General features: G+C 49.1%; 1 protein-coding gene across 1 annotated transcript; it reads right to left on the reverse strand.

Annotated features, from left to right (window-relative positions):
- Positions 1-1,287: 1,287 nt before the first annotated feature.
- Positions 1,288-24,636, reverse strand: PLPP2 (phospholipid phosphatase 2). Its single transcript, XM_035120215.3, has 6 exons — positions 24,440-24,636; positions 9,727-9,878; positions 5,822-6,099; positions 5,184-5,241; positions 3,281-3,457; positions 1,288-2,308 (listed from the first exon to the last, which is right to left on the reverse strand). Exons 1-6 carry the CDS (start codon positions 24,492-24,494, stop codon positions 2,180-2,182), a joined length of 849 nt encoding a protein of 282 aa, XP_034976106.1. The 5' UTR covers positions 24,495-24,636; the 3' UTR covers positions 1,288-2,179.
- Between the last annotated feature and the right edge of the window lie 126 nt (positions 24,637-24,762).

Below are 24,762 nucleotides of genomic sequence, written 5' to 3' on the forward strand. Positions count from 1 at the left end.
TTACACATGAGGATAGCCAAATCTGTGCATTTCAGTTTCATTTTCTTGTTTCCTTCCAGTCGCCCCATTGAGATTTGTGTGTGTGTTTTTAAAGTTAGTAAGAAGTGCCCCCCTGGATCCAGCTATCCCAGCACCCTGTCTTTGCAGTGTCCGAATACCCCTGAGAACACAGGAATCTGGATAGACTGCCTCGGCATTTGGAGGTTCCATGAGAACATAAGAACAGCCTGCTGGTATCAGGCCAGTGGCCCATCTAGTCCAAAATCCTGTTCTCGCAGCAGCCAAACAGATACCTCAACAGGGAAAACCCACAATCAGGATTCGAACCCAAGAGCAACTCTCCCCTCCAGGGGCATTCACAAGCGTTGTCGCCTCCGACCGCGAAGTCAGAACACAACCACTGTGTGTTAGTAACTACCGAGGGGCAGCTTTCTGGGCTTGGCAATTATAGCCATGATTATTCAATTCACAACGCCCCATTCTTCTGAAAGCAATGAAACGATAAAAACCGTATTAAAAGCAATTCCGGTCTAAGTGCAGTTTGGGGGAGATTTTGGTGGGAAAAAGCCTGTCGAAAGAGGAAGGTCTGAAAAGAAAACAGGAAGGTGCCTATCCAATATCCAGAGGCAGAGAGTTCTGAAGGTGAGGTGCCACAACTCTAAAGGCCCAGTCCTGAGCTCTATCTGCGTGGCCAGTGGCCCAGCAAGGGGTCTTAGGACCAGGCAGAGAAGCCTCGGTTCCATCTGGGAGCTCACAGAATCGGACTGGGTTTAAATAAAATTTTAAAAAATGGGGGTCAGGGGGAGAAGGAGAGAGGAGCATCACCAGCCTTGCAGCAGATCACCAAGAGCCTTGCTCTCTCCATCTTTCGGAAGAGGTGCAATTTCACTTCATCGCAGACTTGCAAGGGCACCCCAAAGGACATCTAGCTCAACCCCATGCGACATTAGACGGTAAGGAACTGTTTGACAGGCCTCTCCTCCCTTGGAGGTTTTTGAATGGGGTGGCATGTCCCGTCCCACCGCCTAAGGCAAAACGGGAAGTTGCCCCCCTTGTGGTTGTGCCCCCCCGCTTGCCCGAAGCGATGACACATTCCGACAAAGTCTCGCCGGAAGCAGGTGCCGCTGCCCGTGTTTCGGGGCCTCGTGTGCGGGAAATGGACAAATCTGCTTAGAACACACACACCCCGGCAAGGAAGGAGAGCCCACCAGTTTCTCATTTAATGTTTTGGGCAGTTCTGATTGGAGCAGAGGTACTTCAGAAAATAAACAAACAAGGGTCCTTAGCTCAGGTTCGCTGCAAGATTTTCCTCCTCTTTATTGAATTCTCCTCTTATTTCGTCGGGTGGCGGAAACCCCGGGCTTGGAATTTGAAGTTTCTCCAAGCCGTCATGGGCTAAAAAGAGATTCCCCCCCTCCAATACCCCCTTTACCTGTTGCCAAACTTGTTCCCTGAACATGGGCACCTCTCTCCACCCGCTTGCATGCCAGCCTGCCAGCCTTTTTCTTCTTCTTCAGATAATGGGCCCCGATCCGGTTACTCATAATCTCTGTGCCAAAACCTCCCTGTGTGTAGGTAGGGAGGAGGAGAGCCTTAAGGGAATGGTGGGGTGTTTTGTTTTTGTTTTTTGCCAGCCTGGACCCTATCGCTCTGCTGCCAGGATATTTGGGTTGCCAACTTAGCAGGAGGGAGAGAATTTTTAAATGGCTACCCAGGTCTGCTGACAAACTTCCGCATAGCTCGGGAAACCTCCCCCCCCGCCCCCGCTAAAAAACTGCAGGCCAGGCTCCTGTTAACGGCACAAGAGTGCGAACAATTCACAGAGGGGACGGGGGCAACTTCAATGCAACCGAGATTCCGAGATTCCCGCGACGAAAGAACTAAAAAAAGCAGCACACACTTCTGCAAGAAGTTATGAGTCCGTCTCCTGCCTTTCCTTGATTCGTTTTTTTCTTTCGGGTGCAATCTAGAGGTGCAAAATACATCGTGCAGTTATAACGGGCATCGTGGCTTCCGAGCAAACGGTAAAAAATAAAAATAATCCGGCCGTTCCCAATTATCTCCATCGCGAAAGTTCAAAAGCAAAACGCTTTTCGGAAAGGAGCTTTTTCGGATGAGCGGCGCAGACGAGTCTTTCTGCCTGCCCCCCAGAAAAAGAGACACAACTTCGGGCAAGAGTTCAGGCCGCGTCCTCGTAGGTGTAATGGTTCCTGTCCGGCTCGCTGAGGGGGACGTTGGGCTTGTGTGTGGGGTCTTCGGGACATAGGGACGGGGGCCGGTGCTTGAAGAAGTCAGAGACGTATCGGACCTGGAGAGGCAGGAAATAAAGTGTGGCGTTTCGAGTGTAACTCCCGGTGCTGGCCCTCCCATGAGGCAGAGCTAGGCGGCTGCCTCAGGCGGCAAATATTGAGGGGCCGAGAGCGAAAAGGGACTGGGAGGAGGCAACGAAACCCCTGGGCGAATCCTTCCCACCAGCCCCCGGACAGAGGGCGCATTCAGACATGGGGAATATTGCCTCACAGGTTACAATGCTAGTCGTCAGCAGAGAACTCCAGTGCTTAGAGGTCTGCAATGGTTGCTGATCTGCGGCTGGGCCGAGTTCAAGGTGTTACTATATAACCCCGCCTAACCACTTGGGACCACTTTACCTGTGGGATTTGCCTTGCCCCACAGGAAACCACTTAAATCGCTTTGGTTGGTGGAATTGCCCCTGCTAAACGTGCCTCGTATAAGCCCTGTTCCACATTTGTAAGAACTTGGCTTTGGAACTCCCTGCCTGTAGACATCAAGCAGCTGGCTGCCTTTGCTAGACTCGTTTCGGCGCCTGCTAACATAAACCGCCCCGTTTCGGCAAGCTGACTCTGATGATGTTTAGAAAGTAGAGGCAATTTTAATCCATTTTAATATTTCTGCATGTTTCCTCGTTTTATCTTTCTTTAAAAAACTTTGAGGTTCTCTCTCTCTCTCTCTCTCTCTCTCTCTCTGTGTGTGTGTGTGTGTTTTGTTGGTTTTTTTTTACAATCAAACAATGTATAAATCTTATGAAATGAAGACCACGAACAGTGACATCACGGAATGTTCGCAGGCATTCCAGCCAATCAGAAGCAGGAAGAGAACCGCAAGGGAATTGGTTTAGGAGCTGTGTGTGTTAGGGAGAGAGGATGGGGGAAGGGAGGAGGGCAACTCGGTTCTCTGCACCCCCATCCTGGCAGGGCCCCGGGGGCCCCCGATGTACTATGCCCCCTTCCCACCTCAGCCCCCCCCCCCACCACAGACTTACGATGAGGACAGCAATCAGCATTCCTTGCAGGAGCCCCGCCAACACGTCACTCCAGTGATGTTTATAGTCCGAGACCCGGGTGTAGCCCACAAAGATGGCAAAGGAGATGAGGAAGAACTGGATGGTAGGCCGAACCAGGCGTGCCCATCGCCCCACCAGGCGTGCTTGGACGTAGAGCTGGAAAGAAAGAGAGAGAGAGAGAGAGAGAGAGAGAGAGAGAGGGGAGGGATTGGTTTCAGAGCAGATTTCTGACCTGCAGAAAGGGTCGGCTGCCTTGCATGCAGAAGGTTCCTGGTTTAGTCTCAAGGTAGGCCTGAAAGGCTGGAGAGTTAGCTGACAGCGAGTGCGGGTTATCCCGAGCTAGACTCAGCAGCAAGCAGCTTTCTGTGCGCCTCTTCAAACCACCCCTTTATTCCTAACAATGAGGACTAGAACCTTGCTTCGTTTTAAAAAGGTCGTTGCCGGGAGGCAGAGCCCACCTACTTTTGCACTCAGAAAGGTCCCAGGCTCAGTTCCCAAGGGCTTGCCTGAAACTCTGGAGAGCCACCATTGGTCAGTGCAATCATTACACGGGGAGGACTAGAACCTTGCTTATCACTTAGGGGAAAAGGACCATAGCTCACTGGCCAAGCTATTTCGCATGCAAAAGGTCCCACTTTCAATCCTCGGTGCCTCCAGGTAGGGCTAACTTAGGGTAAGGCACCTTCCTATTGGAATTCACCCTTTCGTTAAAACTATGAAGACTAGAGTCTGACTGTTTTTAAGAGGGGGAGTGTAGCTCAGTGGGTACAACAGCAAATGCAAATTTTACCCGGGTGCAGTCAGCTGGTTCCTACACATAGTCCTCTCTCCCGTCCCCATCCAGGGTAACAAGAGGCAGACAGCATGAGACCCTTAATCTCAGGGTCACAGGTTCAAGCCCCACATTGGGCAATTTTATTTTATTTTTGCATTGCAAGGGGTTGGACTAGATGACCCTAATGGTCCCTTCCAACTCTACAATTCTATGAGTTTCTAGCCCTCCCAGTAAGAAAGTTACAAAGCAAAATGTGCAGGTAGCCTTCTGACTTCTGAGAAATGAGGCAGCCTGGCTGCTCCCACCTTTCCATGTCTTTAGCCAATAAGTAAAGTTGGAGCTGTGATTGGCACATGAGTTGTTCAGGCACCAGGCATTAGGAATTCCTGGGTCCTAAAGAGCTGCTGTTTCCCCCTCAACTTGAATGACTTTGCCCCTTTCTGCCTTATTTTCCAGAAGTCCATATTCTGCTCCTCCCTTTTTCTTCATCGTAGCAACCAGGATGTATCTGTCCTATCACAGAATCGCAGAGTTGGAAGGGACCCCCAAGGGTCATCGGGTCTAACCCCATGCACTGCAGGAATCATTGGTGGGTTCATCTAAGGTCAGGTACCTTTAGTAGCAGCATATAGAGTTTACATGTTCTTTTATGTTAGCATTCAGAACCAGGGTGGCCTAACGGTTTGGGGGTTGGACTCTGACCTGGGCGAGACCATGAAGCTCACTGGGTGATCTTGGGCCAGTCACTGCCTTGGCCCAGTATACCTGAAAGAGCGTCTCCACCCCTATCGCTCAGCCCGGACACGGAGGTCTAGCTCCGAGGGCCTTCTGGCGGTTCCCTCCCTGCGAGAAGTGAGGTTGCAGCGAACCAGGCAGAGGGCCTTCTCGGTGGTGGCACCCGCCCTGTGGAATGCCCTCCCATCAGATGTCAAGGAAATAAACAACTACCTGACTTTTAGAAAACATCTGAAGGCAGCCCTTTTGAGGGAAGTTTTTTATGGTTGATGTTTTATCGCTGTTGTTGTTGTTGTTGTTATTATTATTATTATTACTGTATTATTATTCTGTTGTGAGCTGGGGAAGTCGGGAAAGAAATGGCACACTTACTGCTAGGAACATCATGCAGTACATTCCAAATGAGGAGTGTCCAGAATAGAAAGATAACCTAGGAGGGTGGAAAAAGAGATTACAAATAATAATAAAAAATAAACACATTTTCGGGTTCTAAAAGTACTTGGCAGGCAACTGTTCTTGGGATGTATCTACACACAGGAAAACCCCCACTATAAATAAGTCAGAAATCAAATCATCATAACAAAAGGGGGGGGAACACTATGTAAAATCGCACAGAAAAGTTTTCCGCTCTATTGCGCCATCTAGTGTTGCACGTTTGTAACGCATTCAAAACGCTGTTTTTTGACTAATGTAGCAGAGTCCTTGGAGTGAAGCGGTCTGGCCCTGCCTGGTGGAAGGAACCACAGAGTTGAAACGGGCCCCGAGGGTCAACTAGTGTGACCCCCTGCAACGCTGGGATCTTTCGAACCCACAACCCTAAGATTAAGCGGCTCACGCTCTACTATGTCGTTCAAACGCTCTGAAGAAAGTGTTGGATGGAAGCATCCGAAATAAATAGAAACTGTTAACCTGACCGCTCCACTCAGCCCGGCATTGCCCGCTCTGACCGGCAGCAGCTCTCCCGGTGTCTGGAGCAGCTGCCAAGACTAATCGAGTCCTTCCACCCTTACCTGGACTCAGTTATGTCTTTGAAGTTGCCCCGGCAGATGTCTTCCAGCTGGACATAAACCGAGCAGTTGACTTTCGACCAATCGGGATTGCAGACCGCCAGGAAGTTGGGCCGCAGGCGTCCAATCATGTACTTGGCCAGGTCTGTCAGTGATTGGCTGATGGCGCCGCCAAACAGGAAGGTCCCCACCACCTTGTAGAGCGCGGCGAGGTAATTGTTGAATTTAGAGCGGGAGTACAAGCGCTCAGTGTAGACGAGATATGCCTCCCCGGCAGAAATCTACAAACGGGTATTTATAGGAATCATAAAACTGTAGAGCTGGGACCCCGAGGGTCATCTAATTCAACCCCCTGCAACGCAGTTATCTTTTTACCCAATGGGGGACTCGAACTCACAGCCCTGAGATTAAGCCTCATGCTCTACCAACTGAGCTATTGAAAGAGAGAGAAATTGATTAATGGACTTAAATTAGTCATGTGCCTTCATTTCAATGGGATTAATGGACCTAGGGTGGATCTACACACAGGGGAAAATGCTATAAATAAGAAATTAAATCGTTTTAACAGAAGGAAAAAAATCGCTATGGAAAATCATATAGAATTTTTTTTTGCTCTCTGGCGCTATCTGGTGATGCATGTTTATAACACATTCAGATCGATTTTTTTTTTACTAATGTAGATGAATCCCTAAATTAGTCATGTCCATTGACTTCAATAGGCCAAGCGGCTCTGAGTTCGACTAAGATTGGATGGAATGAAAGAAAGTTGTTTTTTTAATGAAACCTCCATATTTGAAAAAGAGCTGTTAGAGAATGAAACAAAATTACTCTAAAAATGCACAAATTAATGCTAGAATGGTATACAAAAGATGAACAGTAATGATACACGAGAGATTTGGGGTATAACATTCAACTTACAGCATGAGAGAAGTTATGGGACCGGGACAGTACGATACACGCTGAAAGAAAACTATATGAAAATGATGTAACGTTGGTATTTAACCCCCCGTAAATTAGCAAAAACATATAAAACAGGGTCAAATGTATGTTGGAAATGTAAGGAAAAAGAAGGCACCTTTCATCATATGTGGTGGGCATGTAAGGTAGTGAAAGGATTTTGGGAAATTATATATAACGAGTTGAAAAAAAGTTTAAAATAACCTTTTCTAAAAACAAACGAACCCTGAAGCCTTCCTTTTAGGAATTCTAGGTGTCGAAATCCCAGGACCACTGGTCAGGGATGATGGGAATTGTAGTCTCAAAACATCTGGAGGGCCGGGGTTGAGGAAGCCTGGATTATGCCGAACTGGCAAAAATGACCGGAAGAATAAGAAATCAGGAAGACGAAAAATTTAATAAGGAATGGGGAAAGTTTGCAACTTATCTTAAGAACCATTATAAACAGTTAAAACCGTTAGTAGGGTTGGAATAACGCCGGTAGTTTAATGGTAAATTTTGGACATCATGGAGATGTAAAAGATTTGGATTATCATAAAAGGTGCAGGAGGGAATTATTAACAGTAGGACCCACAAAGGGGAGGGGACAAGTCCAGGAGATTCTGTGGAATCTCGTTTCTGTGTTGTATGTTGGGTGTGTGGCTGGATGGCTACGTGGGAGCCAGTTGAAGGTAAATCCTTCGAAGACAGAGGTCCTCTGGTTGGGTCAGGATGACATGGGGTTGGGGGGCCAACTCCCATCTTTTGTGGGGGCTCAACTAGTGCCAGTTGTCTTTGTCCATGGAGTTTTCTTGACAGGGATACTGGAGTGGCTTGCCAGGTCCTTCTCCAGATGGATCACATTTAGTCAAAACTCTCCACTATGACCTGTCCATCTTGGGTAGCCCTGCATGGCGTAGCTCATAGCTTCTTTGAGTTATTCAAGCCCCTTCGCCACGACAAGGCATTGATCCATGAAGGGGGAAATCTCCTGAGAAATCTCTATGTGGGACAAGAAGCTACAGTTAGAACTGGATATGGAACAACTGATTGGTTCAAAATTGGGAAAGGAGTACGGCAAGGTTGTATATTGTCTCCCTGCTTATTTAACTTATATGCAGAATTCATCATGTGAAAGGCTAGACTAGATGAATCCCAAGCCGGAATTAAGATTGCCGGAAGAAATATCAACAACCTCAGATATGCAGATGACACAACCTTGATGGCAGAAAGCGAGGAGGAATTAAAGAACCTTTTAATGAGGGTGAAAGAGGAGAGCGCAAAATATGGTCTGAAGCTCAACATAAAAAAAACCAAGATCATGGCCACTGGTCCCATCACCTCCTGGCAAATAGAAGGGGAAGAAATGGAGGCAGTGAGAGATTTTACTTTCTTGGGCTTCTTGATCACTGCAGATGGTGACCGTAGTCACGAAATTAAAAGATGCCTGCTTCTTGGGAGAAAAGCGATGACAAACCGAGACAGCATCTTAAAAAGCAGAGACATCACCTTGCCGACAAAGGTTCGTATAGTTAAAGCTATGGTTTTCCCAGTAGTGATGTATGGAAGTGAGAGCTGGACCACGAAGAAGGCTGATCGCCGAAGAATTGATGCTTTTGAATTATGGTGCTGGAGGAGACTCTTGAGAGTCCCATGGACTGCAAGAAGATCAAACCTCTCCATTCGGAAGGAAATCAGCCCTCGAAGCTGATCTGGAAGGACAGATCGTGAAGCTGAGGCTCCAATACTTTGGCCACCTCATGAGAAGAGAAGACTCCCTGGAAAAGACCCTGATGCTGGGAAAGATGGAGGGCAGAAGGAGAAGGGGACGGCAGAGGATGAGATGGTTGGACAGTGTTCTTGAAGCTATGAACATGTGTGTGACCAAACTGCGGGAGGCAGTGGAAGACAGGAGTGCCCGGTGTGCTCTGGTCCATGGGGTCACAAAGAGTCGGACACGACTAAACGACTAAACAACAACAACAAAACTAGTGCCAGCGCCTTCGTCAAAAGTTTGAGTGTAACCTTTGACACCTCCCTTTCCATGGAGGCGCAGGTTGCAGCCACAGCTAAGGTGGCATTTTCCCATCTCCGCCGTATCAAGCAGTTGGTCCCTTACCTCTCTCGCCCTGATCTGGCCACAGTGATCCATGCGACGGTCACCTCCAGGCTTGATTATTGTAACTCGCTCTACGTGGGGCTGCCCTTAAAACTGACCCAGAAACTCCAGCGGGTGCAGAATGCCGCGGCGAGGCTCCTTACGGGGTCCCGGCCGCGGGATCACATTCATCCAGTGCTTTACCAGCTGCACTGGCTCCCGGTGGAGTACAGGATCAGGTTTAAGGTGCTGGTTTTGACCTTTAAAGCCCTATGCGGCTTGGGACCCTCGTACCTACGGGACCGCCTCTCCTGGTATGCCCCACGGAGGACCTTAAGGTCCACAAATAACAATATTTTGGAGATCCCGAACCATAAGACGCTGGCCTCAACTAGGGCCAGGGCCTTTTCAGTATTCGCCCCGACTTGGTGGAACGCTCTCTCACAGGAGACCAGGGCCCTGCGGGATTTGACATCTTTCCGCAGGGCCTGCAAGACAGAGCTGTTCCGCCTGGCCTAGGGTTTTTTGATTTGGGCCATTTTAAAATGAGGCTGCATTTTTTTTAAAAAAATTAAAATTGTATTTTAATCTGCATTTTAATCAATTTTTCTTTCTTTTATGTTTTATTGTAATTTTATTGATGTCAGCCGCCCTGAGCCTGGCTCTCACTGGGGAGGGTGGGGTATCAATAAAAAATTGTTTTAATTTTTATTATTTAAAACTTTGATTCGAAAACCAAATACCGGTAAACATTTAATTTTTTTTTTTTAAAAAAGAAGCAGCTCACAGAAGGATTGTGCTAGGTGTTGTTGTAAGGATTGAAGTGTGAGAGCCCCCCCCCTCCCCCGGCTATCGTAACAACCGCTTTCCTTACAATGAGAACGGTGCAAGGAATAGTTACGCCGGCCATCGCTCCGTGGGTGATGGTGTCTGCCTTGTAGGGATAGCGGATGGAGGGGTCTTCGCAATAGAACCCCCTCTTGTAGGGAGAGTTCACCAACGTCAGGATGATGAACGGCAGGGAGGCTGGAAGTGGGGAGAAGAAAAAGGTTGTCAGGAGGAGCCAGGCGGCAGTAAATCACATCGTGCAAGTTTATTAGCAAGGTTTTCAGACTTGGAGGCGGGTCGTCATCAGAGACAGAGAGAGAGAAAAGAGAGAGAGAGAGAGAGATTTCAGAATCTCAAAAACAGCCATACTTGAGATTGTCTTATAGAATCATAGAATCAAAGAGTTGGAAGAGACCACAAGGGCCATCCAGTTCAACCGCCTGCCAAGCAGGAAACACCATCAAAGCATTCTTGACATATGCCTGTCAAGCCTCTGCTTAAAGACCTCCAAAGAAGGAGACTCCACCACACTCCTTGGCAGCAAATTCCACTGCCGAACAGCTCTTACTGTCAGGAAGTTCTTCCTAATGTTTAGGTGGAATCTTCTTTCTTGTAGTCTGAATCCATTGCTCCGTGTCCGCTTCTCTGGAGCAGCAGAAAACAATCGTTCTCCCTCCTCTATATGACATCCTTTTATATATTTGAACATGGCTATCATATCTAGGGGGCATGTATGTGGTTCTCCTGCTCCCCCCACCCCACCTCACAACAACCCTGCTGTGAGGCTGGGGGACACTCTGTGCATGCTCAGAGACCGCGCACAGCTCCCTGCTTATCAAGGGGACGTGACCAGGGAAAGGGTCATTTGGTGCAATGCCCTGAAGGCGGGAAGGCGGGGCTCAAAGCCACAACCCTCCCAATCGCCTTCTCAATCCAGCCCGTGGACGGTCCGAGAATCAGCCTGTTTTCACATGAGTAGAATGTGTCCTTTTATTTAAAATGCATCTCTGGGTGATTTGTGGGACACAGGAATTTGTTCCCTTCCCCCCCCCAAATATAGTAGCCCCCCCCACAAGGTCTGAGGGACAGTGGACCGGCCCACGGCTGAAAAAGGTTGCTGACCCCTGTGCTAGGTGTTTTAATCCTGGGTGATGGGGGAGCGAGACAGCGACTTGCCCACAGCCGCTAGAGGGCCACCCTGAGCCCAGAACTCCCGGATTAAAAGCGTGACACTGTTTTGAGCTGTGGCCACAGAACCCAGAGGGGCAGGACAACTCCCAATGTAAACAAGCCTCTCGCCCGCCCACTTTTATTAGGGCTGGCCCAACCCTTCTGCAAAGGCACTTATTGCCGGCAAGGCAACTGGCCTGACCGGTTCTTCTAAGCATGAGGGGAAAGGGGGGTGGTGGAAGGAGGCACCTTCTCGGTTTCCACTTTCTGCCTCTGGAGGAAGAAAACCCGAACCGACAAATCCAAAAATTTCAGGACCGCCTCACCGGACTCTTAATCTCAGGGTTGTGGCTTCGAGCCCCACATTCCCGCCTTCAGGGCATTGCACCAAATGACCCTTTCCCTGGCCACGTCCCCTTGATAAGCAGGGAGCTGTGCATGGTCTCTGAGCATGCACAGAGTGCCCCCCAGCCTCGCAGGGTTGTTGTGAGGTGGGGTGGGGGGGAGCGGGAGAACCACTTACATGCCCCCCTAGAGCTCCTTGGAGAAACAGGTGGGCCATGAGTGCAGTAGCTCATGAGGCTCTGAATGTCAGGGTTGTGGGTTCGAATTCCGCGCTGAGCAAAAAGATTCCTGCATTGCAGGGGGTTGGACTAGATGACCCTGGGAGCCCTTTTCGGGTTCTATGATTCTATGTTGCCTGACCCCCAAAACCGCTGGAGAACTGGCCACAAATGATATTTATATCCTTCCTCGCTCACACAAAAACTATATGGGTGATCTCTAAACATAAGCTTTTATTCACCCGTGGCTGGCTGGAGGAAGCAGGTGCGACAAGAAATCCTAATTTTAGAGGCACATTTAGGCTGTCGTTTACACCCTGCTCTATTCCCAGATGAAAAATGCAACGGGGGGAAAAGAATAAGGCAGTCCGAATCGCCACTTCGGCCGTGACGCTAGCGATGCCCACCTGTGGTTAAACCAGATTTAGGGGTAAGAAGAGCTGCAGAAACTCGAAATTAAACCTTTTTGTGCTTTTCTTAAGAGGCGCTTAAAAAAAAAAAAGATTATGGAGCAGTAGGTAACTATTTTGGGAGAAGTCCTGCTTGCTCTCGCCGGGGCAAGGGACGGTCATCCGATTGTCTCGCTAAAAACAAACACACCTAAAATAAAACCACGTCGCTCCACACGGGAACGAGACTTTACGGTGCGGTGGGGGAGGTATAATATAAAAATAGGACGTAAATGGGTTAAACGGGGGTGGAGGGGGGAGAAGGAGGAAATGGAAAATGGGGGGTGGAGAGAGAGACGGGAGGTTTAAAATACAGGACGGGTGGTAAATTAAAATTGCAGGGAGGTTGCTTCTGCTTCCTTAAAAAGCACAGAGGGAGCGTGATTTTGCGAGTAAAAGCTTAATTTGGAGGAAAAGGCATAAAAAGCTGGCTTTTCCGGGTGTGTCCGGATAGCTCTCTTCTTCTTTGGCGATCCCTCGTAGCCGAGTAAGATTGTCTTCCATAAACACGGTCTTAACAGTGAGTCCGTGAGTGACTGAGGGGGCCAATTCCGGATCCACACGTCCTTCCACAGTGGGGACATTGGTTTCCAAGCGGGAGTTGATCCCGGTGTGGATTTGCCAAGCATGCCTTCCTCCCTTGTGACCTGAGTTTCTCCATTGTGTCCTGAGTTCGAGTGTCTTCGAAACCCATGACACCTTTGGTAAAGGGCGTTCTCCAATTGGAGCACTCACGGGAAAGTGTTTCTCAATTGTCGGTGTTCATACTACATTTTTTAAAATACGTTTTTGAACCTCTTTTGTTGACCACCAGCATTACGCTTTCCATTTTTAAGTTTGGAATAGAGGAGTTGCTTTGGAAGACGATCCTCACTTCCTTCCTTCTCCTCCAGCAAACCGTTGGCTTTAGATTGTATGCCCATTGGGGCAGAGACCTATCCATCTATCTCTCGCTTTTGTTGCTCCTGTTGGCAACGCGAGGCAAATCTCACTGGAGTTTTCCTAAAGGCGAAGAGTCAGTCTTCCTCCTCCGAAAGGATCTTTCACAAACACTGTGTCCATTTGAATCTTCAGTCCAACCCTGCGAGGCAGGGCTGGCTGAAAGAGAAAGCCAGTCGCCCAGCAAGTTTCGTGGCTTAATCGGGATTTGAACTCGAGTTCTCCCAGTCTCGATCCCAACAGCGTATCGAGCAACCTTCATGGGATCAGTTCAGGCTGTCTTTGCTTTGATTCTATTACCTGGTTTGGTTAATACAGTATATCTAACAGAGGTCTCTGAAGGAGACCACCTCCACACCCATTTTACAGGTGGGGAAAGTGAGGCCAACCTGCTGGCCTTGGAGACAAGGGGCGAAATGTGAGGCTATACTCTTTCGGACGGCGACATCATTGGGAGGAAAGTTTGGCCAGTAGACTTCCGGGCTGGATTACTGCAATGCGCTCTGTGTGGGGCTGCCCTTGAAGACGACTCGGAATCTCAATTTGAGTACAAAATGCAGCGGCTGGTTCCATTCAGACTCTCTTGGGTGCTGAGATTGGCAAGAGGGGGGACCCTCTTGGTAGTTCCACCACCTTCAGATGCTCAGGGGGTGGCCTTTGGGGGGGGGGGTGAAGGTCTTATCTGTGGGTCTTCCTCCCCACAGAGGAGCATTAAGCACCTTCATCATACAGCTTTCAGGGAAAGATGGAGATGTACCTTTGACACTTAAGGTGTCAAAGGTACATTAAATCAAGTCTTACTGACGAGTGATTTAAATCAAATCCACCTGGTTGCCAGGATCCTTTTGGGGAAAGTTGTGTGCTTCGCAAGGGCGCAGGGGTCAGCAAACTTTTTCAGCTGGGGTCCCTCAGACCTTGGGGGGGGGCGGGAGTGGACTATATTTTGAAAAAAAATAATGAACAAATTCCTATGCCCCACAAATAACCCAGAGATGCATTTTAAATAAAAGCACACATTCTACTCATGTAAAAACACCAGGCAAGTCCCACAAATAACCCAGAGATGCCTTTGAAATCAAAGGACATATGTAAAAACACGCCGATTGCTGGACCGTCCGCAGGCCGGATTTAGAAGGCGATTGGGCCGGATCTGGCCCCTGGGCCTTGGTTTACCTACCCATGCTGTACACATCTCCAAAAGTTCCTAGCCTGATTTAATCACTAGCAGCGAATGGCAGCTAATGCATTTTAAATATCAGGACATATGCTACTCATGTAAAAACACGCTGATTCCCGGACTGTCCATGGGCCGGATTGAGAAGGCGATGGAGCCTTAGTTTGCCTACCCATGGCTTTAGGAGTGCGGTGCGCACGAAAAGCAAAAGGACTTGGGCTAGGCTCAAGATAAAACAGCCGAGGAGAAAGTTACTCAATCCAGGTGGAATGTCTGCATTCCGTACCTGCCCAGCCAAAGTTCTCGCCAAGCCACAAGCGAGTTTCAAAGGCAGCCCACGCCAAACCTCTCAGGCAGGCAAACCACACCCCGATGCAGAGCGAACAACCGTCGATGGACGGGCAGAGCTCTCTCTCGAATCCGGATCTTTTGATCCGGCAGCTTGTTCCAGAGAGAGTCTCTGAGCCAGCCTCTTCTCTCATTCAGGACATAGGAATAGCCTGCAGGATCAGGCCCATGGCCCAAACTCCTGTTCTCACAGTGCGGGCGAGAAGCCTGCAAGCAGGTTCCGAGCGCACAAGCACGCTCCCCCAGGGGCATAGCGTGGAGGGCGGGTTGCCAGGCCCCGGGCACATTTTTCGCGGTGTGCGCGTCCACATTTGGCTCCTCACGTCACCCTGCCAGACATAAGCTGCTTTGTGAGAGATGATCCAAGGGCTCCACTCACCAGCCAGGCTCACAATGCAGCGCAGGGTGGTCCCGCTTGGCTACAGTGGGAAGGAGGGCACTCCAGACACTCTTGGCGCCTGCCCCGGGAGCCAGCAAACCACGCTACGCCACTGCTCTCCCTTCTTGCGGTTTGCAGCAACTGGTATTCAGAAACGATGCTGCTTTCATCGGTGGAGGCAGAGCTTAGCGAATTTGTCTGATCCTCTTTTGAAGTTGGTGGGCATTGCTGCCTCCTGCAGGAGGGAGTTCCATGGTTCAAACTATCTGCGGCTTGAAGAAGTTCTGCCTTTTATCTGTCCTGAATCTTCCGACATTCAGCTTCTCTGGCTGCTAACGAGATGCAGGAAAACTCTTCCTCCGTAGCCACGTATAATTTTATACCCTTCTATCACATCGCCTTTCCTCCTTGGGGAGTTGCTCTCTCCCCTTAGAGCAGGCATGTCCAAAGTCCGTTTCGGGGGCCTAATCCAGGCATCCCCAAACTTTGGCCCTCCAGATGTTTTGGACTACAATTCCCATCTTCCCCGACCATTGGTCCTGTTAGCTAGGGATCATGGGAGTTGTAGGCCAAAACATCTGGAGGGCCGCAGTTTGGGGATGTCTGGCCTAATCCGTCCCACCGGAAAATTTAATTCGGCCCCCTGTGGCAGTATATGTCCTGGGGTAAAATCAACAAGTTAAACCCTTGAAAAAGCTCAACAACTTTGGTCGGCCCTCACGCATGTTCACTTAAAATCTGGCCCTCTTTGGAAAAAGTTTGGGCACCGCTGCCTTAGAGAATCATATGGATTTTGTTAAATCATCAAATGTGCAATGTTTTTATCTAACTGTCTATCCTGCCTCACATTTACAGCATATTGTGTCTCCAATCTTTACGGGTGTTTACACTTTAAAAAAAAATTAAACAAATGCTTTGCCAGCAGAATCAGGAGTATCTTTTAGCCGGCAATTAAAAATACTTCCTTAAAGTGATCGGCTCATTCCTGTTCCCTATTCGTGGCATTTGCCTCTCCCTGTCTTCCCAAGGATGTTGGTTGTGGAGGCTCTTATTATGATTCCCCCCCTGCGTCTTCCTCATGACAACCCTAAAGAGCAGGCCACAAGGTCGCTTTGCAAGAACAGTGGGTGTCAAAGGCAGAAAGGTTGCCCCATGTCAATGCAAAAAAACAGTGGGAGGGTTCAGCATACAGAATCTTTGATTTCTGCACAGGTGGTTTTTAAACAAAGCAAAGACTTCTTGGCTAAGTAAATCTAGTTAAGGCAGGAGCTTCGGTTGACCTGCCTGCTTCCATAGCTCCTCCCCAAAACAAATAATACTATATAATAATAATAATAATAATAATAATAATAATAATAATAATATATATTATACTCCGCCCCTCTGGCTGGGTTTCCCCAGCCACTCTGGGCGGCTTCCAACAAAAGATGAAAAGTACATTAGAACATCAGTCATTAAAAACTTCCCAAAACAAAGGCAGGACTTAGCATTCCACTACACGTATAATGTCCAATAACTCCTTGTGCCGCCTTCTCCCAGAAGGAAACAACCACAGGCAACATCGGCACAAATAATAATAATAAATAATATTAATAATAACAAATTTATATTCCGCCCATCCGCCTGAGTTTCCCCAGCCACCCTGGGCGGCTCCCAACAAAATATTAAAAACACGCTAAAACATCAAACATTAAAAACTTCCCTAAACAGGGCTGCCTTTAGATGTCTTCTAAATAGATAGTTGTTTATTTCCTTGACATCTAATGGGTAGGCGTTCCACAGGGCGGGTGCCACCACCGAGAAGGCCCTCTGCCTGGTTCCCTGTAACCTCACTTCTTGCAGGGAGCGAACTGCCAAAAGGCCCTCGAAGCTGGACCTCCGTGTCCGGGCAGAACGATGGGGGTGGAGACGCTCCTTCAGGTATACAGGGCCATTGAGGGCTTTCAAGGTCAGCACCAACACTTTGAATTGTGCTCGGAAATGTACTGGGAGCCAATGTAGGTCTTTCAGGCCTGGTGTTATGTGGTCTCAGCAGCCGCTCCCAGTCCCCAGTCTTGCTGCCGCATTCTGGATTAGTTGCAGTATATATGTGCAAATGAACTATAAATCATAAAGACCCAAAAAGAAAAAGATATATACAGCACTCAGAGCAGCTGATCTGCCACACAGGAACCACTAAAAAAGGAATCACTAAGTTCCCTGACCCAAACCTCTACCACTGCAGTCACAGGATAGGGACCACCAGGTTCATCTAGTCCAGGGGTCAGCAAACTTTTTCAGCAGGGGGCAGGTCTACTGTCCCTCAGACCTTGTGGGGGGCCAGACTATATTTTTTGGGGGTGGGGAATGAACGAATTCCTATGCCCCCCAAATAACCCAGAGATGCCTTTTAAATAAAAGCACACATTCTACTCATGTAAAAACACGTTGATTCCCAGACCGTCGGCAGGCTGGATTTAGAAGGCAATTGGGCCAGATCCGGGCCCCCGGCCTTAGTTCGCCTACCCATGTTCTAGTAGCTGGTGGTTCCCCAGACTTGCTTGCCTGAACTAAAGTTCAATACGGATAAGACAGAGAGGTTCTAGTACAGGGGTCAGCAAACTTTTTCAGCAGGGGGCCGGTGCACTGTCCCTCAGACCTTGTGGGGGGCCGGACTATATTTGTTTTGGGGGGGAAATGAACGAATTCCTATGCCCCACAAAGAACCCAGAGACGCATTTTAAATAAAAGCACACATTCTACTCATGTAAAAACACACTGATTCCCAGACCATCCGTGGGACGGATCTGGCCCCCGGGCGTTAGTGTGCCTATCCATGATCTAGTCCAACCTCCTGCAATGCAGGAATCTTTTGGCCAACCTGGGGCTCGAACCCACGACCCTGGGATTAAGAGCCTCATGAGCTATCCTAGACCAATGCTGCGTACCGTATGTCCAGTGTTTGTTTGTTTTCCCCACAGAGGGTTCACAAGGGTACCTCTTTTTGTTGTTGTCTAAAAGTGTGGCGCTTACCGCTAACAACGTCATGGTGAGTACCAGAACCTATTTTTTTCTAGGAAAAAAGCAGCTCCCCCTGCAAAGGACTAGAGGAAAGGTGAGGTTCGAGAGGATAGAAGTTTATTAAACGATAAATGGAGAGTGGGGGACTCGCAGGGACATGCAGCAAAGCTGAATGCTGGGAGATTCAGGGCAAGATAAAAAGACAGGACTTCTTCACGCAGTGTGTATTTAAACTACGGAACTCCCTGCTACAGGAGGCAGCGGTTGCTGCAAATTTAGATCATAGAATCATAGAATCATAGAGTTGGAAGAGACCACAAGGGCCATCCAGTCCAACCCCCTGCCAAGCAGGAAACACCATCAAAGCATTCTTGACATATGGCTGTCAAGCCTCTGCTTAAAGACCTCCAAAGAAGGAGACTCCACCACACTCCTTGGCAGCAAATTCCACTGCCGAACAGCTCTTACTGTCAGGAAGTTCTTCCTAATGTTTAGGTGGAATCTTCTTTCTTGAAGTTTGAATCCATTGCTCCGTGTCCGCTTCTCTGGAGCAGCAGAAAACAACCTTTCTCCCTCCTCCAAATGACATCCTTTCATATATTTGAACATGGCTATCATATCACCCCTTAACCTTCTCTTCTCCAGGCTAAACATACCCAGCTCCCTAAGCCGTTCCTCATAAGGCATCGTTTCCAGGCCTTTGACCATTTTGGTTGCCCTCTTCTGGACACGTTCCAGCTTGTCAGTATCCTTCTTGAACTGTGGTGCCCAGAACTGGACACAGTACTCCAGGTGAGGTCTGACCAGAGCAGAATACAGTGGTATTATGACTTCCCTTGATCTAGATGCTATACTCCTATAGATGGCTTTGCTACTGGCCATGACAGCTTCTGAATGCAAGTTGCTGGAAACCACAGGAGGGGGGAGTTGGCTCTCGCACTCGGCGTCCCACTGGTTGTCGACCGCATCCATTGGCCTGATCCAGCCACCAGGTTCTTCTTAACGTTCCCTGGCATGCAGTTACATTTCGTAGGCCCCCCCCCCGAGGATATATATTTAATTGCACGGTTCCCGCTTAGCTAATCTCTTTTGCGTTCCTTTTCCTCCCAGATTTCCTTAATAAAATACAGGCTTGACCCCAAAAAAGTAAGGAACACAAATCTCTCAGTGGGTTGGATAAAAGGATAGAATAACCTGGGTTTCTCAGTGTGCCAAGTTTCCCCACCAACACCACACACACACTTTTTTTGGGGGGGGGGAAGGAAACACTATTTGGATGATTTTTGCAGCCAAGCACCTTAAGGACATGGAAAGTTGATATTTGATAACGGCCACCTTTCGAGGAGGCGCCTTTGGGTTTGCATTTCTCCCCCCCCTTTTTTTAAAAAAAAATTGCAATAAACAAGTACGGATTTTCCCCGGAGGGCAAAAGTACTCAGGGGCTGATTGCCATCTTCCCATAGGGCCAAAGGTCGCCTCTTGTTCTAGCCGGCCCCTATCATCATTTCCTTCTCATGGCAAACCGAAGCAGTTGAGTGCCTGTCATTTTGAAAGCAAAACAGGGCCTTTGGGGGAAAATAAGGGAGCAATTTCTGCATGCTTGGGTGAAGGGGGAGGGGGGGCCTTGTTGTAACCGAAAAGAAAAAGAAAAAGAGGTCTGTAGAATAGCAGGGGGAGGGGAGGGGTGAGGCAGGGGAACTCGCTGCCACTTGAAACGCTCCTTGTCTCCCTCTGTCTTAACAGGAATAATGCTCCTGGTGCTGTACTGCAACAATCTGTTGCAGTTTCGACTTCGACTTTCACAAACGCAGCTGACCGATAATGAATTTGGGGTGGAGTGCAATGCGGGGTGTGTTTGTCCAGAATACAGGAGAAGCGTGTGAGGTTCTGAAAATGCCCATTTAAGCACAGAACCTTGGTTCCCGTTTTCAGCCCTCGAAACAACCCAGCGTTTAACCGGTGGAACTCTCAGCCACAAGGCAGTTGTCGGCCAAGGGGTTTAAAAGGAGGGGGGAGGAATTAAGCCGTATTTTCCATAATATTTGCATAGGGGGTGGGCTGTTAGCCATGAGAGAACTCAAAGGAACATTTCTACCAGCTTTTTTTGGGGGGGGGGGGGAATGATTTTACAAGCCCTCCAGGGGGTGAGGGACTCCAACTCCCATAATCCCTTGCCACTGACCCCACTTGGTGAAAGGGCTGCTGGGAGCTGGAGTCCAATGACATCTGGAGGGCCACACGCCCTCTGCCCCAAACTCTATTTGAAATACGTTTTATTTTGATGAAATTTAAACAGTAGTAGTCATGGAATGGCCTTCGATGATTTAGTTCCTTGTTTCATAGAGTCACAGAGCTGGAAGGGGCCCCCGGGAGTCATCAAGACCAACCCCCTGCAATGTCTCCATTTGCTGGGTTTGTTTGTAACCTAAATTCACCCTGAAGCTGTATAAAAATATAAATACAGTAATGCAAAGAAAAGCCTCCATCTGCCAGGGCAGTTTACCTCTGAATATATATCAGGTGTGTTAGGAGCAAGTTTTTTCATTGTCTCCACGGTGTCTTAAAAGCCACGAGGCTACCTGAAACAATTCTTCCTAGAATTCCATGGAAGAAGCAAGACGGGATGGGAGACAGCTGGAGCCATGTTAAGAGGACGGTGCTTTCGATAAATCCAAATTCCATTCTTTAAAATAAAAATAAATTCTAATTTCCCACCGGCTTCAAGTTCATCTTGTTATACGTAAGCGAGCTAACTTTGCATTCTATAGCATAACATGCATTAATAATAATAAAAACTGCTCCAGATTAATTTGAGACTCTTCATTGTGGGTCGTGAGTTTGAGTCCCACATTGGGCAAAAGATTCCTGGGCTAGATGACTCTCAGGGTACCTTTCCAACTTTATAATTCTAGGATTCTATTATTCCAGGGGTGGCCACCTCCCAAGAGACTCTGATCTACTCACAGAGTTAAAAACTGGGAGTGATCTACCCCCTTTTGGGGGGGTTCAGGTCAAAGCTGTTGAGTTTTTTTTAAGGAAGCGAAGCCCTGTTTTTTTGGGTTTAGGTCAAACTTGTTGAGCTTCTTTTAGGAGGGAGGGAGGCCCATTTTTGTTTAGGGCTTCAGGTCATAGTTCAGCTTTTTTTAGGGAGGAGGAAAATTTTGGGTGAGCTTTTTTTAGGGGTGCCAGTGATCTAGCAGTGATCTACCACAGACATCCAGTGATCTACTGGTGGATCACAGTCTACCTGTTGGACGTGCCTGTATTATTCTAATGGAGGCGGAAGAGCCCTGCATTCAAATCCTGCCACTGAATGGCTTTGGGCAAGTCAGTCTCTCTCTCTCTCCCCCCCCCCCCTCTCTCCTAAGAACCAATTCATCTGTATATCCGGAATAAAGCTCATTGACACCCCCTTCTGATACCTGCAAAATTTGGAGTCACAGACGAACAATTAACAGCCAATTCACTTCAGTCCTGGGTTCAAATCCATGAGCCTTGCTGGGAGTGGGAGACGATGCATAGTTAAACTACGGAACTCATCACCACTGGAAATTACAATGGCTTGGCTTCAAAAGAGGATTGGACAAACTGTGGGTTGGAAAGGGCTATCGATGGCAACTAGCCAGGCTGACTAGCCTCCACAGCCAGAGGCAGCAATGCTTCTGAATGCCACTTGCCAGAAACTCCGGAAAGGGAGAGTCACTCTTGTGTTCGAATCCTGATTGCGGGTTTCCTAAAGGCATCTTGTTGGGCGCTGTGAGACTCTCCTTCCTTGGAGGCTTTTCAGCAGAGGTCGGAGGGCCATCTGTCGCGGATGCTTTAGCCGAGATTCCTGTATCGCAAGGGGTTGGATTGGATGACCCCAGGGTCCCGTCCAACTTGACAACGATTCTTCTTCCTCTTTGGCGATCACTTGTAGTTGAGTAAGATTGTCTTCCATAAACACGGTTTTAAAAGTGAGTCTGTAAGTGACTGTGGAGGCCAATTCTGGATCCACGCGTCCTTCCATGGTGGGGACATAGGTTTCTGGGCAGAAGTTGATCCCGGCGAGGGTTTGCCAGGCGTGCCTTCCTCTTAGCACCTTTCTCCCTTGCGTCCTGAGTTCAAGTGTCTTCAAAGCACACAGCACCTTTGGTAAAGGCTGTTCTCCAACTGGAGCGCTCGCAGGCCAGTGTTTCCCAGCTGTCAGTGTTTATACTAAAAAAATTGTTTTAATAGATTTGCCTTGAGAAGGGTTTGAACCTCTTTTGTTGACCGCCAACATTACGCTTTCCAATTTTAAGTTGAGAACAGAGGAGCTGCTTTGGAAGACGATCATCAGGCTTCCGCACAACAGGACCAGTCCAACGATTGATCCTGCAGGGCTCGTTCTGGGCTTCGCATTTGCTCTATGGCTCTTGTTCTACATCAGTATAAAGGTCATCATGAACCTTGACAGGCAAATACGGAAGCGAAGGGCAGGGCAGTTTGTCCACCGCCAGCAGCCGGGGGCCTAAAAGTCATGTCACCTCCGGGGATCTCAAAGTGGAGACAAACTGCCCCCCCCTTCCTGGCCAGAGGGCAGGGAGCAGGCTGCAATGTTGCTCGCCAGGCCGGGCTCACATCCCCACCTCTTCCCCTTCACCCAATGCCCTGTCCTAGAATCGTAGACTTGGAAGGGACCCCAGGCGGTCATCTAGCCCAACCCCCTGCAAGGCCCTGGGGGGGAAGACATCCACGATGCACAAAGATCCCAGAAAGCTGTTGCCAGTCAGTGCCTGTCTTGATAAGAGGGAGCTTACCAAGTTCCCCTTTTAATCAGCCCTTCCTTCGGAGCCAGCATGAGGACTTAAACCAGGCACCCCCAAACTGCGACCCTCCAGATGTTTTGGCCTACAATTCCCATGATCCCTAGCTAACAGGACCAGTGGTCAGGGATGATGGGAATTGTAGTCCAAAACATCTGGAGGGCCGAAGTTTGGGGATGCCTGACTTGAACCTTGCTTTGCCTTTTAAAGCAACGCCTCCCAAACTGTTGTTGGATTACAACTCCCACCATCCCTAGCTAGCAAGACCAGCTCAGTCGGCAGAGCACGAGACTCTGAATTGCAGGGTCGTGGGTTCGAGCCCGATGTGGAGCAAAAAGATTCCTGCATTGCACGGGGTTGGGCTAGAGATGAACCGTGGGGTCCAGTTTTATGACTGCATGAAAAACCCTGGTGTGCTGCTGCCGGCCAGAGTTGGAAACGCCAGGCTAGATTGAGCAACGGCCTGACTCAACAGAAGGCGTATTCCTAGATATTTAGAAATGATGAGGACTAGAATCTTGCTTTAATTTCTTCACACTTCCACCAGGACAGTAGCACACCAGCGGCCAGGGGAGTTAAAGGCTGGTGGACTGAGTGGTTCTGGGGTCTCTCTATATGGGAGTTTTACTGCAAACTATCACAACCCGCCCCGAGGACCATTCAGTCGGGAGGAAAGGTAGAATTCTGAGCAAAGAACAAAACAGTGGTGGGTCAAACCGATTTGGACGCAGACCTGCTTCCAGCCACCCATCAGCCTCAGAGCCCACCTCCACAAAAAACAGCAGCAATAGAAAACAGCTCCCCGGACCGCCTTCTAGGGTTGTCGTTACAAATCACCAAATTAAGACCCTTCCAGCACTAGGCGATCGACAGACAGCGTGAAGGGCATTTCTTGAAATAGAGATCGATCAAAACCAGAGAATCACGGAGAATCAGTCTAACCCCCTGCGAGGCTGATTTCTACAGTAGCGCTGGATTCGAATCTTCCCTCCGTTGTGGGGTTGTGGGGGGCGCGGGGGGGGGGAATCCCTCACAGAGGAATCAAAAGGAGGAATTCAGATGAGCTGGCATTCAAACCAAGCCAACATTTATTTGCACTGGGGGGCAGGGACTGGTCCCTCAGCCCCCCCTCCACCCCCCAGATGGTATCAATCAAGCCTCAGCCCCCCCCCCTTTTGCGGTAGCAAATAAGAAGATGACTTATAGAACTTACAACAAAAGGAGACCAAATTAGGAAAATATGGGGTGTTAAGCTAGGAGGTTGACTGTATAATGGATTTCATCATTTCTTGCTGGGGATCTGAATTGAGGGGGGTTATTTTGTTTTTTTTAAGGCACAGACGTGCTTAACTGGAGAAGCAGTGTGTGTCTATAGGGTGGGGGTCCTGGGGACCCCAAAGCAGGAGAAAGAAGTTGCTCAGAGTCCCCCTCCCCATTTAAGATCCAGAGTGTCTCAAGTGAGGCAAATATCCCAGATTTTTTTTGGGGGGGGAGGCAGTTCAGCAAAAGCAGTTGGGGGAGAGCAGACTTAGGAGCAATTCCTAGAAGACCTCCCCATAAAGGTGTTTGTTTTTTTTTTTTGCGGGGTGGGGGAAGGAATTTGCAAAAGCCACGCCTGTTATTTACAATTTTTGCGGGTGTCCTGGTTAGTTTAGCTGGGCTACTTTGGGCGAAAATGGGGCGCACTCCCTTTCCTCGTTGGTGAAGGGAGAGCTAACTTATTTTTTGGGGGGGGGGCAGATGGAGGCGACTTGCGCCAGGCTGCTTAGTCTTAGATGGGCAGCTTTGAGGGGGGGGGTCCAAGGAGATGCCCCCTCTCCCCATTTCCATGCGCGTAAAGGGAGGGATAAATTTGGAGAGGGGGGTTCAAACGCAGACAAAACAGGGGACAGGGAAGTGGGGGGGTGGCTAGTAGTGTGGGGTTTTTTGTGGGGGGCAAATCTCCCTTACCAACCACGAGGCATAAGATATCCAGCGCCAGGAAGAGCCTCGTTGCGCGCTCCATCGTTTCGCGGCCGCGGGTGATGCGCTCCAGCGCAGGCGGCGGCAGCGACGCTTCTCACATCGCCGGAGAAAGAACCGCGGAAGATCCGCGTCCGCTGGCCGCAACCCTGGGAGTTAAGGAGTCCGGAGGAAGCCAGAAGGCGGAGCTGGCCAAGCCCAGGGGCGGGCGGGAAGCTGAGGGGCCGGGCTGCTGGAACTCTGCCGGCTAGGGAGACGCCCTCCCCTTCGGAGCCCGATCTCCTCCCTTCCCTCTCTCCCGGTTGTCGTGG

Source organism: Zootoca vivipara, chromosome 6 (assembly GCF_965207765.1).
Source record: "Zootoca vivipara chromosome 6, rZooViv2.hap1.1, whole genome shotgun sequence".
NCBI classification, from domain to species: domain Eukaryota; kingdom Metazoa; phylum Chordata; class Lepidosauria; order Squamata; family Lacertidae; genus Zootoca; species Zootoca vivipara.

Bases quoted from the DNA above. Each gene is read 5' to 3' on its own strand.
- PLPP2 (XM_035120215.3), bottom strand. From the start codon at position 24,494: ATGGAGCGCGCAACGAGGCTCTTCCTGGCGCTGGATATCTTATGCCTC. The intron at 3,458-5,183 runs GTAAGTGTGCCA...CTTTCTTTCCAG, and splicing joins ACTGCATGATGTTCCTAGCA to CTCTACGTCCAAGCACGCCT. The intron at 2,309-3,280 runs GTAAGTCTGTGG...CTGCCTCTCCAG, and splicing joins TGCTGATTGCTGTCCTCATC to GTCCGATACGTCTCTGACTT.